This window comes from Ruditapes philippinarum, unplaced genomic scaffold, assembly GCF_026571515.1.
Source record: "Ruditapes philippinarum isolate M1 unplaced genomic scaffold, ASM2657151v2 ctg1474_1_1_1_1, whole genome shotgun sequence".
Lineage (NCBI taxonomy): Eukaryota > Metazoa > Mollusca > Bivalvia > Venerida > Veneridae > Ruditapes > Ruditapes philippinarum.
In genome coordinates, this window is record NW_026863329.1 from 113,465 (window position 1) to 131,867 (window position 18,403).

An 18,403-nucleotide genomic window follows, 5' to 3' on the forward strand; every position below is an offset into this window, starting at 1 on the left:
ACCGTTTTACTTTCTTATACACAATACATACTTATAGAGGGTTGGGCTCCTTTTCTATATTTTAATTTTTTGTAGAAAGTACTGAAAGTGATTGGTTCCACAAAGGGGTCAATCCATACGTCGCAGAAGATTCTTTCATGTGATGGTGCTTTACTGCTAGTATACGAAATGTCGATGCTTCTTCTAAGGTTTTCGCTCGTCTGAATAATGCTCAAATTGGCACCTGAGGTCTTCCTCCATCAGTAAAGCTGGAAAGTCGTCACATAACATTGAAGTGTTGTTACTTAAAAAAACAAATCATCCGATTGTAATTGTTTTAATACACGCATTAAAGTTTGGTTTTAAACATGGAATTATTATAAAGAATTTTAGGAAAAAGTTCGGATTCGATCTACCAAGCGTTGATCATATTACCCAATTTAAACCGACTCGTTTACGATTTAACTTATTATTCTATCGTTTTTCTTGTCTGATAACTTGCTAAAAATTGCTGTTAAAATATTTTTAACATTTATGGTATTAAATATATAACATATCACCATAGTTTACATTACTAGACTATGCGCAATTATTATTTGCTTATTATTACTTGATTACGATTACTTATCGGCATTCATTTTTTTTCATTTACTTTCAAGTAGTTTTACTAAGCTGACTATTTCTTTAACTGTACAATTGAAACTCTTTTATCCAATGTGTATAATTAGACATTTAATAAAAAAAACAGTTTGACTTTGTAGATACACCACTTTCAAAATACCGCTTTGACCATATTTCAAAATGTCTGTCTCTCGAAGATAGCGTTGATGTCATTATTCATGCCTACCAGCTTAATTATTTATTTCGTGCTTGCCAAGTTGACTGGGTACGTTATGTTGGGGCTTAGTTTTGTAAATGTCGCGTTACCTTTTTCATTGAATACGTTAACTGCATGATGTCATAATAATAGCAAGGTGCTCCATTTTCTATTGAAATTTAACAGGGATTATTTTGGCTGCGCACTCCGTTGTTGTTTTTTACAACTAATCTTTGACTATAAACCAGTTGTGTATATTCACATATGTTGCATTTCCAGTTGCGAATTAACGGTTTCCCGGCATTATATCAAGATTAAATATTCAGTGAGTACAGAGGTGTAATAGAAAATAAGAAAGAATGTACAGGTATTCGACTAATTATTATTATTTTATAATGTGTGTACAACGTGAAATTAAAAGTGACGGTGTTTTTGTTGTAAATTTGGATAGTTTGGCAGGAATTAACTCCTAACTTTATCTTAAATGGCGAAAATCAATCATGATATTATGGTTTTATATCAAATTAAGCAAGTGTTCATGTATGTGGTGAATTATTTAAATTATGATACTGGACATTTAAATTTTAATGTATGATTTTTATTATTGCTAAGCGATTACATACACACATATCATTTATTGTTTATGTAAGTTTTGATGTTCCACATATAATACATTTTATTCTGTATGAAGTAATTGTATTTCACAAAATTTGACTTTTATCTATGTTTATAAATGGTGATACTTATGTGCAGTTGTTTGTAATGCATGATAAAATGAATTTGAATTACAATCGTTTACGACAATATTTACAAATTACTATCTGATGAATATATTCCAATAATTTTCTATGAATTATCCACTGTTCTGAAAAGATTTTTTATGCATTGAATGCCCAGTCCAGTATACTGTTTACAGCGACGTACATAAAGACATTAACGAGTTTGTTATATACACTTTTACAAGGTTGTCCTTGACCTTTACTCTGCTGGAACCGAATATTTTATTGTTTGCTGTTGGTAGCTCAAATTTATATTTTGGGAATAAAATGACTTAAACGTTTTAAAATTCAAAGCGGGTACAATTGTATTACACAAATCTGACAGGTTGGGGGTTGATAGTAAAGAAGGAATACTTGACCCGACCTACATATAAGAAACACATAATTGAATTCCTTAGTTAACTTTACTAACATATTTTTCTTTCAGTTTTAGATGTAGAGAAATACTTTTGATCATCTTACTACAAGTTTTTATCGTCTGCATATTTTTGAAGCCAACTATTTATTTCACATCAGTTGAATCAGCTGAATTTGTAAACAACACTAGTCGTATTGACAAATCACAAAGACGAAAGAAGATAAATCAACAATTCTCTGATACAGGCCAACTCGATACAAGAAAACATCAACATCATACAGATGAAAGACAAAAGGTGGACAGAATTTCATTCTTGAAAGTTCAAAAGAGCGGATCAAGCACAGTTGCGTGTATTTTCATCAGGTTTGGAATAAACAATAACCTATCCATGTTTTTGCCTAAGCAATCTTCAGTTTCCAAAAAGAAACAAGAACTACTTTTAAGAGATAAAAGGCATTATAATATTTTCATTATACATACGCATTATAATTATAATTTCTTTACTCATATTGTCCATAACCCTACAATTATTGGACTCATTCGGAGACCAGAAACGAGACTCATTAGCCATGCTTTCTTTTTCGGACTGGCCAAGAAGTTCGGTTTGAAAGGACTTAGTGAGCAAGATTTCATCAACGAAGTGGTGAGAAATACTTCAAAATATGGTGTTCAAAACAGAATGGGAACGTTTTTTGGTTTGGATGATCCAAGTATACCCGAACAGTATCTGCGACAGCAGCTGGTCAAACTAAATTCTGAGTTCACTTTGGTGCTTATTTTAGAGAGGCTTGACGAGTCTCTCGTTATTCTTAAGCGACTTCTTCGGTGGTCAATTTTCGACATAATTTATGCGGCAAAGAAGACAAAACATCATTATGGTGTCCATTTAAATGCGAGTCAAATAAAACATTTGGAGTTTACGAATAAAGTTGAATATGCTATATACAATTTCTTTTATGAAGAACTTGAAAGAAAAATTCAGACAACCGGGAATGATTTTCAGCGGGAAGTTGCACAGTTTAAGTATGTTCTAAATCAGACAAGAGAATTTTGCAACTTAACAAGAGAAAACCAGGAGCCCTTTTACACTTTTCCGGCATCGAAATGGGACGATAGTTTTACACTATCTAAAAAAGACTGTAAGATCATATTTAAAAAAGATGTTACCGGGCTTAAAAACCCGGGGTTTTTGACAGGGAAATTTTTCTTTTGCCTGCATTTTTTAAAGGGAAAACACACTTTTAAAAAAATATTTTAGTTTTATTATTGACCAAAAATTTTTTAGATTTTTTAGAATTACTTTCTTTTTGGGAAAAAAAATAAATTGCATGAAAAGATTTTAAACGCAGTATTATTAAAAATTAAAAGAGTATATAGGATTTGACCTTTTTAGGGGTAAGAATTTTTTTTATTATTAACGAATGTTTTCATTTCGTGCATGGGATATTCTGGGTAGACAAAATTTGGCCCAATTTAACCCACATACAATTTATCATATTTAAAAAGGCCCTTTAAAAAGGGCGTGATTTCAAAAATAATGTCAAACCAGAAAAACAGTAAATTTTGGGGTATTTTGGGGGCGTGAGTAAATTAAAAGTGGGAATTTTATTATTCGGGTATACGAAACTATTTAGGGAAATATAATAATTCAATGAAAGAAAGCGCATGTATAAAACTACCAACAACCCATCTTAATTTCTCAATATTTTGAATAATTATGTAAATATATTTATGTGACTTATATATTTTTTGTTTGGCATCAATCGGATAAAGGAAGAAATCAGGCAAACTGAAAACATAAAATGCAAAATCATGTGTTCTGACTTTTTTCAGAATGATAATTAACATCGCTTTCATATATTATTATTATTAAAATTTCTTAAGTTTTTATATGAACTATTTCAACAACAATTAAGTTGACCTCTTTATTTTCTAATAGATATATTTTCACAGTTTTTTTACAACAATGTAAATGTCAATGTCAGCTCCCTGATCGTAAGGGGGCATTCTTAAACAATCATCTATTCTATGCCTTTTTATTGAAAACTTGGCCACAAAGCTATAAATGCATCTTTCATGTTTTTTATTCAAAGCTATTTCATTAATTTTCTACTTTTTACCTTAAACTAACGCAATTTTACTATATTTCTATGAAGAGCGTTTCTCTTTTTGCCCTAAGCAGAATGCATGCGCGAGAAAATACTACTTCCGATCGTTTTTCATAGCAAGGGACCGCGTCGTAAAAAGGTTTATATGTAGTAACTTAAAATAATTTTAATGGGGAAAAAAGTAATTTTTAACCCGATGCCAAAAATTGTAAACCTTAGTACATTGCAAATTAAAAAGATAATTTTAAAAATTAAAAAATGATTTAAATGGGGTCAAAATCCATTTACGAGGGGTTTTTTTGTTTTATTTTTTTTGTTGGTTTTTTGGTTTTTTTGTATATTCTTTTCTTTAAATTTTAAAAAGCCCGACGATACTTTTTATTAATTTACCGGCATAATCTTTTGAAAAATATTTTTATTAAATTTCCGGGGTGTTTAAAAGTTTTTTGGTTTTAAACGTTTGGGTTTTCTGTGTTTTTAATTTAACCCCATTAAGGGGTTTTCGGTTTTAAAGGGGTTTGGGAACACCCGTTTAAATTTTTGTAAATTTTTAAACTTTTTAAACACTTGATTTTCCAATTTTTTAAAAATTTTTTTTTACGGGACCACCCCACAATTTAGGAATTTTGGGCCGGAAAGGGAAAAAAATATTTTTGGGGTAAATTTTGAAAAGTAAATCAACCACCCGTTTTAGGCAAAGATGCATAATTTCCAAAAAAATTTTTAAAACCCCCTTTAGTCTATTTTTCCTTTTGGTCACGGGGTGGATAAAAAGTTTTTGGGGTAACCTTTTAAAGGGGGCCCCTTTAAACCACTCGAGGGGGGGCGAACACGAACTAAATTAAAACATTTTAAACCCCTTTTTAACACTTATTTCGTGTTTTCAAAACTTTTTTTCGTTTTTTTAAAAAGTTAAGATGTCATTCAATTAAAAAACCAAAAATTTTAAAAATTTTTATACTTTTAAAACCAAATTTTAATACGAGATGGGGAACAACCCGGGCCCTAAAATTAAAAGAAAATAAAAATAAATTCAAAATAGAAAAAAACCCGTCATTTTCGCCGAAAACGGCCTAATTTTAAATATTTTATTGAGCGTTTATTTAAAATTGTGGGTATGGGCAAACCCCCTTCCCGCCCCCCAGCACCGCTGAAGTAAAATTCAACAATTATTTTTAAAATTTTAAAAAAATAAAAAAACTTTAAATTCCCGGGAAAGCAAATTTTTTTGATTTTTATATAAAATAAAAGGGGGCAATTACCCGGAAACGTCGAAAAAAAGAAAGGGTTTAAAAGGTTTTTTTGGGTGACGAAAGCTGTTTTTCTTTTTTTTTAAAAGGGGGCAGGGGGCTGGGACCATCCCCCGTTTTTGGGGCAAAGCATGTATAGACAGTAATTTAAAAACGCGCCGGGAGTTTGGGATCATCAAAAAATAACCCAAAAATATCGCAATTTCCCCGTGGGAAAACATATCACCCAACAACTTTCCTTTTAAAAAATACAGTTAAAAAAACACGGGGAAATTTCCGGGTTTAACATTTAAATTTTTATGCAAAAAAAAGAAAAACCTTTTTTATCAAAACCCCCGGGCTTAATAAAACCTCGCCCATTTCCCCTTTGGGGGGGGACAAAAAACCCCTATTTGCATTTTAATATAAAACGAGTTAAACCAAAATTTTTGTTGGGGTTTTTTTTTTTTTTTTCTTTTTTTTGTTTGTTTTAAACATTTACGCCGTAAAAAGAAAAGGAAAAAGGAGACCGGCAATATACATTTTATTTCGTTTGAATAAAAAATTTAAAGCTTTCAAAACCAAATTTTTTTTAAAAAATTTTTAAAACCAACTGTTAATCAGGGACTTTTTAGGGAAGTATTTTTGGGAAATTAATCGCCTAAAACCTTTGGGAAACCCCACCGCATACTTTTAACTGTCACAAGGTAACCAATCTGGAGATTACAAATGGAATTTAAAAACGAAAAAATACGAACAAATGACACGGGGAAAAAATAGGAAAAAGACAACAAAGGGAACAATTAAAGGGGGGGTCAAATTAAGGTTTTCACTTAAAAAAAAGAAAGAAAAAAAAACAAAAAAAAGTGAGTAAGAACGTTAAAACCGGGGTCCCTTTAAAAAAATAACTTTTAAAAGGGAAAAACCAAACGATATGCTTTTGGGACGACCTTTTTAAAATTTTCTAAACACCACAACCTGAAAAAGAACAATGCCGAAGCCCGTTTAAATTTTTCCCCCATAATAAACATTTTTTCGGTTTGGGGAAACCTTTTAAATTACCTAAAGGGGAATATTTTTTAAAATTTTGGAAAAGCCCGCCCTTTTACCAACTTTTTTGAAAATAATAAAACAATTTAAATAAAAAAAGGGAAAAAAAAAGGGAAGTTTTTTCGAAAATCCACATATAATGGGCTGATAAAAGGGGTAATGGCACGGGGTTAAAAAAGAAAAACCGGGAAAAATTTTTATTTTACTTTTTAAACAACCAATAAATTTTCGGGAAATCAATTTAAGGGAAAAAATGAAAATAGGGCCCCAAAAATGTTTTTTGTTTTGCAACATTTTTTTTTCTTTAAAATTTTTTAGCTGACAAAAACTGAATCCTTTCTATACGAAGGTTTTGGGGGCAATCAAAGGGGGAAAAACCCGGGGTCGTAAAGGGAACTTCCCTTAAAGACACCGGTTTAAACCAACCGATCTTTTTTTAATGAACTTTTTAAAGGCCCAAAAAAAAACAGTAACGAATTTAAATTTACCATTCACAATTTTGGGGGAGAAATTACTTTTATTGAAAAAATTTTTATGCTGCAACAAGAAGATAGAATAAAACGGATGTTTAAAAAAAGATTTTTTTTTATGATTTATTCCTTTAATTTTTTTCAGGGGAAAAGGGGGGGAGGGTTTTAAACACTATAAAAAAGAAGGGGGAAATTTTTTTTTACCAAAAACTCAAAAATTGGGAAAGAACTCGTAAATTTTCACTATTTAAAAAAACTGAAAATAATAACGACTTTATTATCCTTTTCTAGACATTAAGAATAGTTTTCAACAGAGGGTCAAATAGATTTTTTTACATAGGGTAGTTTTATTTTTATTTAATTTTTTTTTTTAAGTTTCCGCCCCCAACACTTTTAATTATTATTACTTTAATAATAAAATTTTTATGGGGACATACAAACTAAATGCTTTTGTACTTTCAAAATAACCCTTATTGTATCTTTAAAACTCAAAAAACAGGGCTTACATGTAGTAAAATAGGTAAATGAGGGGAATTTTTATTATATTTGTAACCTATTTGTTTACTACTTCATTGGCTCAAGTAAATTCGTTTACTCTTCCTCTTTCACATTGTTATTGTTTTTGTTGGGTTTTTTTGCTGTATTTTTTTTCTGTTTTGTTTTGTTTGATAATGTAAGGTGTTGATCGTTGAACAAAAACAATCTTAACCTTTACCGTTCTTGTACAAAATGTGATAATCCTTTACCGACCAGGTTCATAACTATCGTCGCTTTATTTTTGCAGTTTGGTATATCAAACTTTGAACTTTTGTATACTTTATTTAAAGTGTTCCTTATCAATTAATCGAATTAAACAGGTTGAGGGTGTAGCCAGTCCGTTTTAAGCAAAGGAAAATATTTGATTTCTAAATAATTGGTTAAGAATTCATCGGCTGTCTTTATCACAATTTCATTTCTGTTACTTATCAAATATTTAAGAACCATTCACTTTTATGATAATCGTATTAAAGGGAGAAAATTCATCTGTTCACATATCAGCAAAGGTAAAAACCCTACAATTCCTTCAGATTTTAATCTTTCTTGCAGACCACCAAATGAAACCGTCTTATTTGACTTTTTAAAACAGTTTGGCAGAAAATCAAGAAATGCCATATGTGTTGCCGCTGATTCAGAAGTGTTGAAACAAAGGAAACCTCATATCATTAACCAAACAATTGTTCATGTAGAAAGATTAGGGACATTTAAAAGCACAAAAATAAGAAGCTTATGATGGTTTTTATATAACAATTTTCGAGCAGTGTATTCTATCATTATGTGATAAGCTAATCCAGTTGGCACATTAGCAGTTTACATGAGAGGAGTGTCTGACAATCTGTTCTTGTATCGTCCAAAACTGAAACGAATCGTTGAAACTTACCTTGTAAACATAAAAACGGTTTATGACTTTCTATGACGTCATCAATCATTCTATTCTATTCCAAGATATGGCCTTATTTTACGCTTTTTAGAGAATTATTGTATAAAATCAAAATTTCATTTGATATAATTAAAATATACTGTCACCATTGCCTAAAAAGAGACTTCTTACTTGAAATATATTCAATGTAGTACCTCATATTAATTTACATTTACGTGACAATTCCCATTTTCTAAGATATTTATGTAACAAAACACAGAGAAATTGATTGCTTATAAAACACACAATCAGATACATGAAGATAAAACTTACTTAATTAGTTTGGTTGGTTCATTTAGTCAGTTAGTTCTTATTCAAGGACATAGACCCTGTACCATGCCTTAAATTGAATGATAAGAAATCCTCACACATGTATATGCAAATTGCTTTTAAACCATTCTGGAATATTCGTTTATCCTCCAAGCAATAACTGTAACGCATTGAGTAATCTATGAAACAAAGTAAAGCTAAATGCTAGAGAAGAAAAGATAACCCAACGTAATACATCCTTTCAAAACATTCCATGTTGTCTTAGAAGTTTGCTGATCTTTCCTTGAACTTACATACATATCTGACATTAATTTCTGTATAACAATCCTAAATGAGTTATATCTATATATTTTTTGAATAGGCGTGGGTTTAAAAAATATCACATCACCGTCTGCTACATTTGAATGTTCATCTTCTTTCATAACTTTAATGAGATACAAACTCTGACAACTTAGTGATGAATTTAATTCTTTGGCTGAGAGGTATACAGGATAAACAATTCACTTTTAAACGAGAAGTCCTAAGTTCGAATCCCAGCCACAACGGAATATTTTCAAATGCATTTTCGTCTTTCTATTACGAACTATAAATGTTCGTGAGACTACCAAACACAATTTTAGAATAAATACCACTGCTTTTAAAATGGGTGTTATCAAATAAGGAATTCTTTTTTCTAGCACTTATGTACAAAAAAAAATTCTATGTGGACATCAAACCTTTTTTTACTTGAATCGTCCTCTAATGGTGTAGTTAGTCTAAGAAACAATCGAAGTCGTTGAAAAATAAACGTATTAAATAAAATTTTGTAGGGAATTGCACGACGCGTTTCTAGTAGCAGTTACACTTTAATTAAATGATTTAAAAGATATACTATGGCTCAAATTGGATATATATATACAAGGAACGTGTTTGTTAAACACAAAATGCCCCGGCTCCGATTCTTGTCAGTAGCAATATTTCAAAAAATGTTTACCCATTCACTCAGTTATGGAAAGAAACATTGCCAAAAATTTGTAAACACAAGTTTATTAGCTTGACAGAGTTCATGGCATTTTGTAATTTTGAAAATATATAAGTTGCCAATCATTGCTATGACTTGTGAAGTGATAAATATTCAACTTTATCAAAAACATATATAATTGTAAGAAATCTATACTTGGCACCTTTCCCTTGAAACCACTGACACCTGGGCAAAAATGTTAAAATCTATTTTGAGCATTGATGACCTTTGATCAAACTGACCCCTAACTCCATCCAAAAGAAGAAATACCATGCAAGTTATCTTCCAACCAAATATGAAATAAATCTGTCAATAAATAAAGGCTGTATGGGCAAAAAAGTGTAAAAGTCTATTTTTAGCACTTGTGACCTTGACCCAACTGACCCCTAACTCCATCCAAAGTAAGAATAACATGCAAGTTATCTTCCTACCAAATATGAAATATATCTGTCAATAAATAAAGGCTGTATGGGCAGAAGTGTAAAAATCTATATTCAGCACTAGTGACCTTGACACACTGATCCCTAACTCAATCAAAGGAAGAATACCATGCAAGTTATCTTCCTATCAAATATGAAATTACACCTGTCAATAAATAAAGGCTGTATGGGCAAAAGTGTAAAAATCTATTTTTTAGCACTGGTGACCTTGACCCAACTGACCACTTACTCAATCAAATTTTATGTTTCTATCAAAATTATAAATGACATCTGTCTATACACCTGTTAATACACCTGTAAAAAATGTAAAAATCTATTTTTTAACATTGGTGACCTTGACATTGTGACATTGACCTTAACCCAAACGACCCCTTACTATACCCAAAGAAGGAGGACCTCCCTTGGCATGTTTGTATTAAACATGAAAGACATCAACCAAAAAATAAAGGCTGTATGAGCAAAAATGTTTAAATTTATTATCTAAACCAGTGACCTTGACCTTGACCCTAGATACCACTTACTCCACAAAAAATTAGAGGACCCATTAAAGGTATCCACCTACCAAATATGCAAGATATCATTAAATAAATTAAGCAATTAAGAGAAATCCAACTTGCTGGAATAGGTTAACCAGACCAGGCCCTATTTTTAAAGTGAAAAAAAGGAAATAACTGGGAAATATGGATGACACAGTTATATAACTTGGCAATATCATGTACTTTGTATTGAGAAGTAAGTGTGGAAATTATGAAGCCATTAGTATAGATAGAACTTAAGATATTTCCAACTTGAGTTTTAGGTTAACCATTATTCATTTTCTAAGTGCTGAAAAGGGCAATAACTTTGTAAATATGGAAGTCATAGTTATGTTTATTGACCAGATCATGTACTTTGTATTGATTAGTAAGTGTGTAAACTAAGAAGCCATTGGTACAGGTAGAACTTAAGAAAAATCCAACTTGCCGTTCTAGATTAACCTCGTACAGAAAGACGGACGGACGGGATGTTCTTACCAGAGCTACATTAATGGGTTTTCTTTTGTTATTTTCTTTGTTCTTTTTAACCCCACAATGCAGCAAAAAATAACCCCACAAGAGAAACGGAATGAATGACATCAAAGACATCTATTGTTATGAAGAACAATTAGACCAAACCCCATAATGTAGCTCTGGTTTGTACGGACAGACGGACGGACGGTTCAATTACTATATGCCCGGGGGCATAAAAAATATTGATAATTGCTTCACAGTCTCTTTGTAAATATAAAATAAACATGTTTTGACTTCACACGAAGTAGATATGTTTTTTTTAAAATTCTACACACTACAGGTGGTCACAATATGAATATATAGTGTCTATAAATAGCTTGAAGTTTTTTTTAAAGAAAATACCAATAGAGAACTGAGCTTCTCACATTATTTTATTCAAATTAGACATATAATTAAGAATTTCATAGATTTCAATAACATTCTATGATTAAACTATTTTAAAGGGCGTGTTGGGCGGGGGTTTTTTAAGGGCGTTGATTCAAACCCCAAATTGCTCCTCGCCGCGGGGGCCCCAATCCCGGGGAGCTATCAAGCTAGATTAGGAAAGTCGGTGGTTCTTTTCAAAATCCCCTTCGTTTCCTGGGAAAAAAAATGAAAAGGGCCCCCTGAGGTCTTCTTTCCCAAACCAAATTAAACCCTTTAATGTTTTCCAAAGACCAATACCGTGCGGGTGAGGTAAAACACAAAGGAAAAAAAAAAAAGTATTTTACTCAAAGGGTGAAACATAGGAAAATTTAAAAAAACCAAAAAAAATTTTTAATATTATTAATATGCACTATTTAATTAAGCTTCCGGCTATACTCGGTCCTTGTTAAATAGAATAGTGATGTCTGTTGATAAAACAGTTTACAAATTGCGGTGTCTGTCAACAAAAGTAAGGAAACTAAACTGACGAGTACCTTACCGGTGCTTCATTTAGACTGGGTTTTGCTTTCCTTCCTTATCTTTACATCCGATTTGTAAAAAGGTTGTTATTTTATATTTGAATAAAGTAACATATTACAGCAAATAAAAGAACAAATGATTTACTGCAAATAAACAACGCTTCATCAGAGTAACTTCGTAATAACATCCATCTTATAAATCTGTTTTATGAATTATAACAATCGTACTCCAATCGTGACATCAATTTCTTTAAACGTCTCTTGAATCAATCAGTCTGAGAGATGTTTACAAAATTGCATGACTCGTTCTTTTATATATATATGTGTGTGTGACGTAAAACACAAACAGACAAACAAATGTTTTTATTTATTTTTTTTTAAGCTCAACAACACAATTTTTTTCTCTAAAGAAGAAAGTTCGCTGTATAATAAATTCGTCACAAAGAATTTGTGTTAAGTTTATACGTGGCACCTACACATTTTATATTATTTATATGCACTATTTAATTACGCTTTCTCATTTTCCATATGAGATTTCTGATAGCCAGCGGCGATTATTTATTATTATTGCATCAATGCGACACCAAGTTCCTTTGCAACTGATGAGCTGATAAACGAACATTTTGCACATGCTCTGTTAGATTAAGGTCGGGTGATCGAGCGGGTCAGCAAATGTATAATACTGAACATCAACATAAAGGGGCCTTCAGCTTTTCTAAAGGTAAGATATGTTATTTTTTATTTATTATTTTTTATTATTTTTTTTTTTGTAAACATTCCGTCGACTTGAAGTAAAAATATATTTTATTCTAAGAAATCGTTAGAATATCAAAAATAATGTAGCACACCAAAGATTGTCTTTAAAACTTGAAATATTTTTTTAAAAAAACGTTTAAAGTTTTACTGCCTAGTTTAATCCAGAAAACAGGATAAAGATTTTTCTCCTAAAGTCTCCCACTCGGACTCCCAAACAAAATTTACCCCTTTTTTAGGGTAAAACTTTAAACGTTTTTTTTTAAAAATAAAAAAAAAATAAAATTAAATTAAATTTTAAAAGGGGAAAATACAGGGGTTTTTTTTCACAAAAAACCCCCATCTTCCCAAACCCTGAAAATTTCTACGAAAAGATTCGTGGTGACTTTCAAATTTTTTTAATTTTTGGCTTCTTAACCCAACTTCAAAAATTTTTAAATTCAATTTAATTTAAGATTTTAAAATACATAAGACAGAAAAATCACAATTTCAACTTCATTAATTCACGATTTCAACTTCACGAATTCACGATTTTAACTTCTCGAATTCACAATTTCATATTCCCGAATTCAACTTAATGACTTCACGTTTTGAATTTCACTATTTCAACTTCGTGAATTCACGATTTCAACTGGAAGATAAAATATAAGTATTTCGTGATTTGTTGATACTAAATACTATAACCCGTATTATTAATTGTATTACAGACCTTCCATTTTATACCAATTCACTTTAATCTTGACATTAAATATTCGAAAACGTTCGAAATTCTGTTGCATCATGTGGTTTTTTACCACATGTTACAGTTATTCATCAAACATTCATGGATGAGTTCATTATTATAGTAGGTGCATGTACATATGAGATGCAAAAATGCAAAGTATACATATGAGATGCAAAAATGCAAAGCATTTCAATACATTTCTAATAAAATTTAAACGCTTTTTGCAAATTGACCAAATTTGAGTTGATTATAGTACGAGTTTTAGGGTGAAAGATGAACAAATTGTCGTCTAAACCTCTTATATATGCTGCCATGGTACCAAACCCGCTTCTTGTTAAAATTAGGGTATCGCATAATGACAATATAAACTGTTCTAAAATAGCTGTAACCAGTCCTTTACATGCCTCTAACTTTATCTTTTTAAATTCTCCAAGTCTGTCAACATGAACTATTGTTCGGTTAATGTTGATATACGATTTTATTTCTTTTCTAGCAAGTTGCTTGATTTCTTCCGAGTCGGATGCAACATATACAGCGTTTGTCACTTCTACTTCGAAAGACTTTAAAAACTGAAGAAGCATAGTTACATTTGGTGCTTTAAGAATTGAATCTGATGGTATACTAGGATTTCGGCCCATGCGTATGTGGCTGCATATAAGTTGTTTACCTTTTATTTGTCTATCATAGAATTCACTTGCATCGTTCAATATTTTTCACCTGGTTTAAACAATGTGTGAAGTACTAAATGAATGGCATTTTCATTTGTAATATTTAAAAGCCACTTTAATCTTATTGCAGCAAGTTTGTGTTTTCTTACTTCATCAATTGCGTAGCTGTTCACCCTTACAGTTACAACTTGTTTTGACCATGTACGGTTGAAATCGAGGCTTTTTATTGTTTCTCTTAATTTTCCCAAGCTATCAATATACTTGTAATCAACCAAATTGTTTTTAGACACGGTTTTAACAAAGTTGTAACACAGCGACCAATTGTAAATGTTTGGTACTAAAATATTATCCAATTTACAAGGCTTGTCTATGTCGATTACAAAAACTCTATTTGTAAGTATGGCTATTAAGAATGTTGAAATTATACCTATCTGGCGGTCACCCCAACCTCCGCATAACATTGATGTATCACATTTGTACACAAGAAACCTTCGTTGATTGCAATAAGTAATGTTTGGTACTTTAATATTTTCTATTACCTCATCTTTCAACGCGTGTCCAATTTTAAACGTCCAGGAATTATTATCTTTAACAAAATGTTTACTCCAAAGTGTTCATTTCCTTTTTAATCTGTGTATAGTGTCCCCGCTTTGATATTTTGAAGTTATTTTTTGTAATAGCTTAATGGCAATATTAAAATTCGTGAATATCAGGCACATAAAAAATGTAATAGCAGCCCCAAGTACCTGAAAGTAAGTAAAGAAGAGAAAAATGTAAATATTAAAGAACGTTCAAAACGGCAAAATTGAAAATGTTGCAGGTTGCCAGTACTTGGACGGCAGTTGTAATTGCAAGAAGTCCACGCCTTCTAGCATGGACTTTAGTAGAACTTTTCAAACTTTAAACATTAAAATGGTAAACATCAGCCAAAAAGTCCATATGTTCGATAACATTATAATAATCCAAAATGAGTAATTCACAATAATATATGGATTTTTTCTTCAGTCTTCATCAATTTTCAATGTATATTGTAGCTTTATCACGCAGCATCGATAAATTTATATTCATTTTATGAAGAGCCTAATGACCTTGTTACACCAATGAAATATGAATGTCATATGTGTTTGTGGATTTTATGATGCGAAGTCAAAATGGGTGTACTTTATAAAGGAAATGGAAAATGGATGATCCCTCGGAAGCAATGAAATAATATAATTATATGAAGATTGCAGACACTGTTTGATTGAGTTAGTTCATAAGGGATAATGTAAAAGTGCAGCATCTATCACATCCACTAGCATCGGATTTATCACTATTCAATCCTTAACATTTAATTTGCTTGAATCAATTATCCCTAAGGACCAAAATATATAACAACACTGAAGTAAAGTAAGGGCAGTTTTTTTCACAGCTGCCACACGGCACATGGCACCTGCTGTTGTGAAGTATAAATATCTGGAAAAAGGAAGGGCCGTCGGAGGCGGTGACATAACTTATTAACATGAAATTTGCAGGCCCGGTTTAATTCATACGAAATATTATTTTGTAGAAGCTTCCTAAGACTTTGTACAATTTGCTACGAGCGACTGTTTTCATACGCTGCGAGTAGCAAATAAATGGCTTAAATAACTGTTACAACAGTATTTTCATTTTATTATATACCTTTAAATACTTAGACGAAATGAGAGTCAATTTATTGAAAGTCTGTTTGTTATTTCACACACAAAAATTATCAAGAAATACATTGTATGAATAATGAATGACGGATGAATACATTATTTTTGCAAAAGAAACCACGCCCTCAGCAGACTCTGTTCCAATTTCCAAATGAAATGAAATAAACGGAGAAAATAGCCCGGCATTTTCATATATGGTACCGTATTTGTCACTAACATAATACGGATTTTTATCCGATGAATCTTATTAGCGCTTTATGGTTTACGTGTATGAGGAGTGTTCAAAAATAAACAAGGCAGTCTGAAGGGCAGCTAAATCCCCTTCCGCAGTGAACACGAATGTGTACTTCTTGACCTTTTACCAACCATGACCTTGATGTTGTGCCATGCATATCATAAGCACATAGTCTCACGATTGTTATTGTTTGTGCCAAATTATTTAAAATCTTCTATAAAGTAAAAAAAAATATGGAGAACATATAACCTTGACCTTTGGGGTAGCAACCTGGATGTTGAGCTCTGCAGATTTTATCACGGTGGGATCATTTGTGCCAAGTAATTTTAAAACCTTTGAATTGTAAATAAGTTATAGAGCTGACATGAAAAATAGTTGTTTGTGCTCTGCCAATGGTATCATAATGGTGATAATTTCTGCCAAGTTAACTTAAAAATATTGCAGCGATTTAAATGTTATGGACACACACGAAATGTAGACTTTCTAAAATTTGACCTGTAAGTGTGACCTTGACCTTGGGGGAAGCAATCCAGTCACTGCGCTCTGCACATCATCTCATAATGGTGAACACTTTTGTCAAGTTATTAAAATAAAATTTCAGCGGTTTAAAAGTTATTAAGCGGCATTGTAATGTAGACCTTTTAACACTTGACCTTTAAGTGTGATCTTGACCTTGGGGTTAGAAACCAAATTATTTCGCTATGCCCGTTGTCTCATTATGGTGATCACTTGTGCCAAGTTATATTTTTAAAAAAAAAAACAGCGGTTTAAAAGTTATGGAGCGGACACGAAATGTATACTTTTTATTATGAAATAAAGACTTTTTAATATTTGACATTTAATTGTGACCTTGAACTTTGGGGTAGCAACCACATTATTGCGCTCTACACATTGTCTCATTATGCCAAGTTTCAAGAAATTTTCAGCGGTTTAAAAGTTATGGAGCGGACACGAAAGTGTTATGGACGGGCAGACGGACGGACTGACAGACATTCGGAGACCATTCCTATAATCCTACGCGGAAGGGGATTAATAAATCTAAGCACTTGAAATTTGATTTTGATATCAAAGTATTCACCTTCCGCATCCAAATTTTTCAGTTTCCGCATCCAAATTTTGAAGGCATTTTCATAATCGTTTAAAGTGTGCTATGCAGATAATCTTTTAAAGTGTGCTATGAAGATAATCTTTTAAATTGTGCTATGAAGATAATCTTTTAAAGTGTGCTATGAAGACACTGGAATAACTGAGGTGTTTGCAATAAAAAAATTCTCGACCTGAAAGTTTTTTATTTGACTGTGTTTTGTACATGTTTGTGAAAACAAAACAAACAAAAAAAAGACAAGAAAAAAAACGAAGTCATAGGGGGCAAGGTCAGGTGAATATGAAGGAGCCCAACAACTGAAAAGACGGGACTGGATATTTTTTTCCTCGAGATTCGTGAACCATCGGTTGTTTATCTGGAACAATAGCTTATTTGCAAGTGTTTAGCTTATTTCCTCACCACTTATGTCCAGAATACTCATTTTTATTAACGAAAGTGACATAAAAATGAAAAGCTTTTCACTCAAATCCGGCTAAGAATAGCACACAAATCGATTTTCAAGTTAACTTTGAATTACTATATGTAGTATTCTTCTTTGTATGAATGGATGTTAAGGCCTAAAAAGCACAAAAGCAAACGCCTTGATAATTTAAATAAATAAAGAGGAACAATTTCCAGTCCCGTCTTGTCAAAAAAAACTTCGGTGGAGTCCCTTTAAAGTGTTTGAATGATTTTAAATTGAGAAAATAAGTATTTCTATAACCATACAAGAAATACGTTGTATGTTTCAGTTTAAAAGATCAAAACAATGGGATAGCCGCATCAAAATGACATAAACGAACATTGTATCAAAATAATTATGCTCAATTTTTTTATACAAGTCTGAAAAAAAACAAAGAAGTAAAATTATTTACATTTATCCGTATTAAATTTTAGAAGCCACATGTCTTAAGCATAAAAGAAGAGCAACATGTGTTTAGGGGCGTCCGTTGCCGAGTGGTTAAGGTCGTTGACTTCAAACCACTTGTCCCTCACCGCTGTGGGTTCGAATCCCGACCTGGACATTGGATTCTTTCATGTGAGGAAGCTATCCAGCTAGCTTACGGAACGTCGGTGGTTCTACTCGGGTGCCCGTTCTTGCCTGAAGATTTCTTACCTATACTGTGTCGGTGTGACGTACAACCCAATCAATCAAACAAACAGCAACATGTGTTTTAATTCAGTTTCAATATGTTTTGCATATTGATATTACAACAGATCTTAGTGACACATGCAACATTTATCTCTTTTTATCATTTCTAAGAATACAGCTTCCTGTGACATTACCTTGGTAAAATATGCAAGCTAGCGATACAAAAGTTATAAACCTATAATAAAGCCTTTCACATCTGGAACATTACAAAACACACACCA

General features: G+C 31.8%; 1 protein-coding gene across 1 annotated transcript; it reads left to right on the forward strand.

Moving 5' to 3' along the window:
• Positions 1 to 614: 614 nt before the first annotated feature.
• On the forward strand, positions 615 to 8,060 carry LOC132721851 (galactose-3-O-sulfotransferase 2-like). The gene is made up of 3 exons (XM_060706224.1): positions 615 to 1,163; positions 2,003 to 3,118; positions 7,877 to 8,060. Exons 1-3 carry the CDS (start codon positions 1,156 to 1,158, stop codon positions 8,058 to 8,060), a joined length of 1,308 nt encoding a protein of 435 aa, XP_060562207.1. The 5' UTR covers positions 615 to 1,155.
• The last annotated feature ends 10,343 nt before the right edge of the window (positions 8,061 to 18,403 follow it).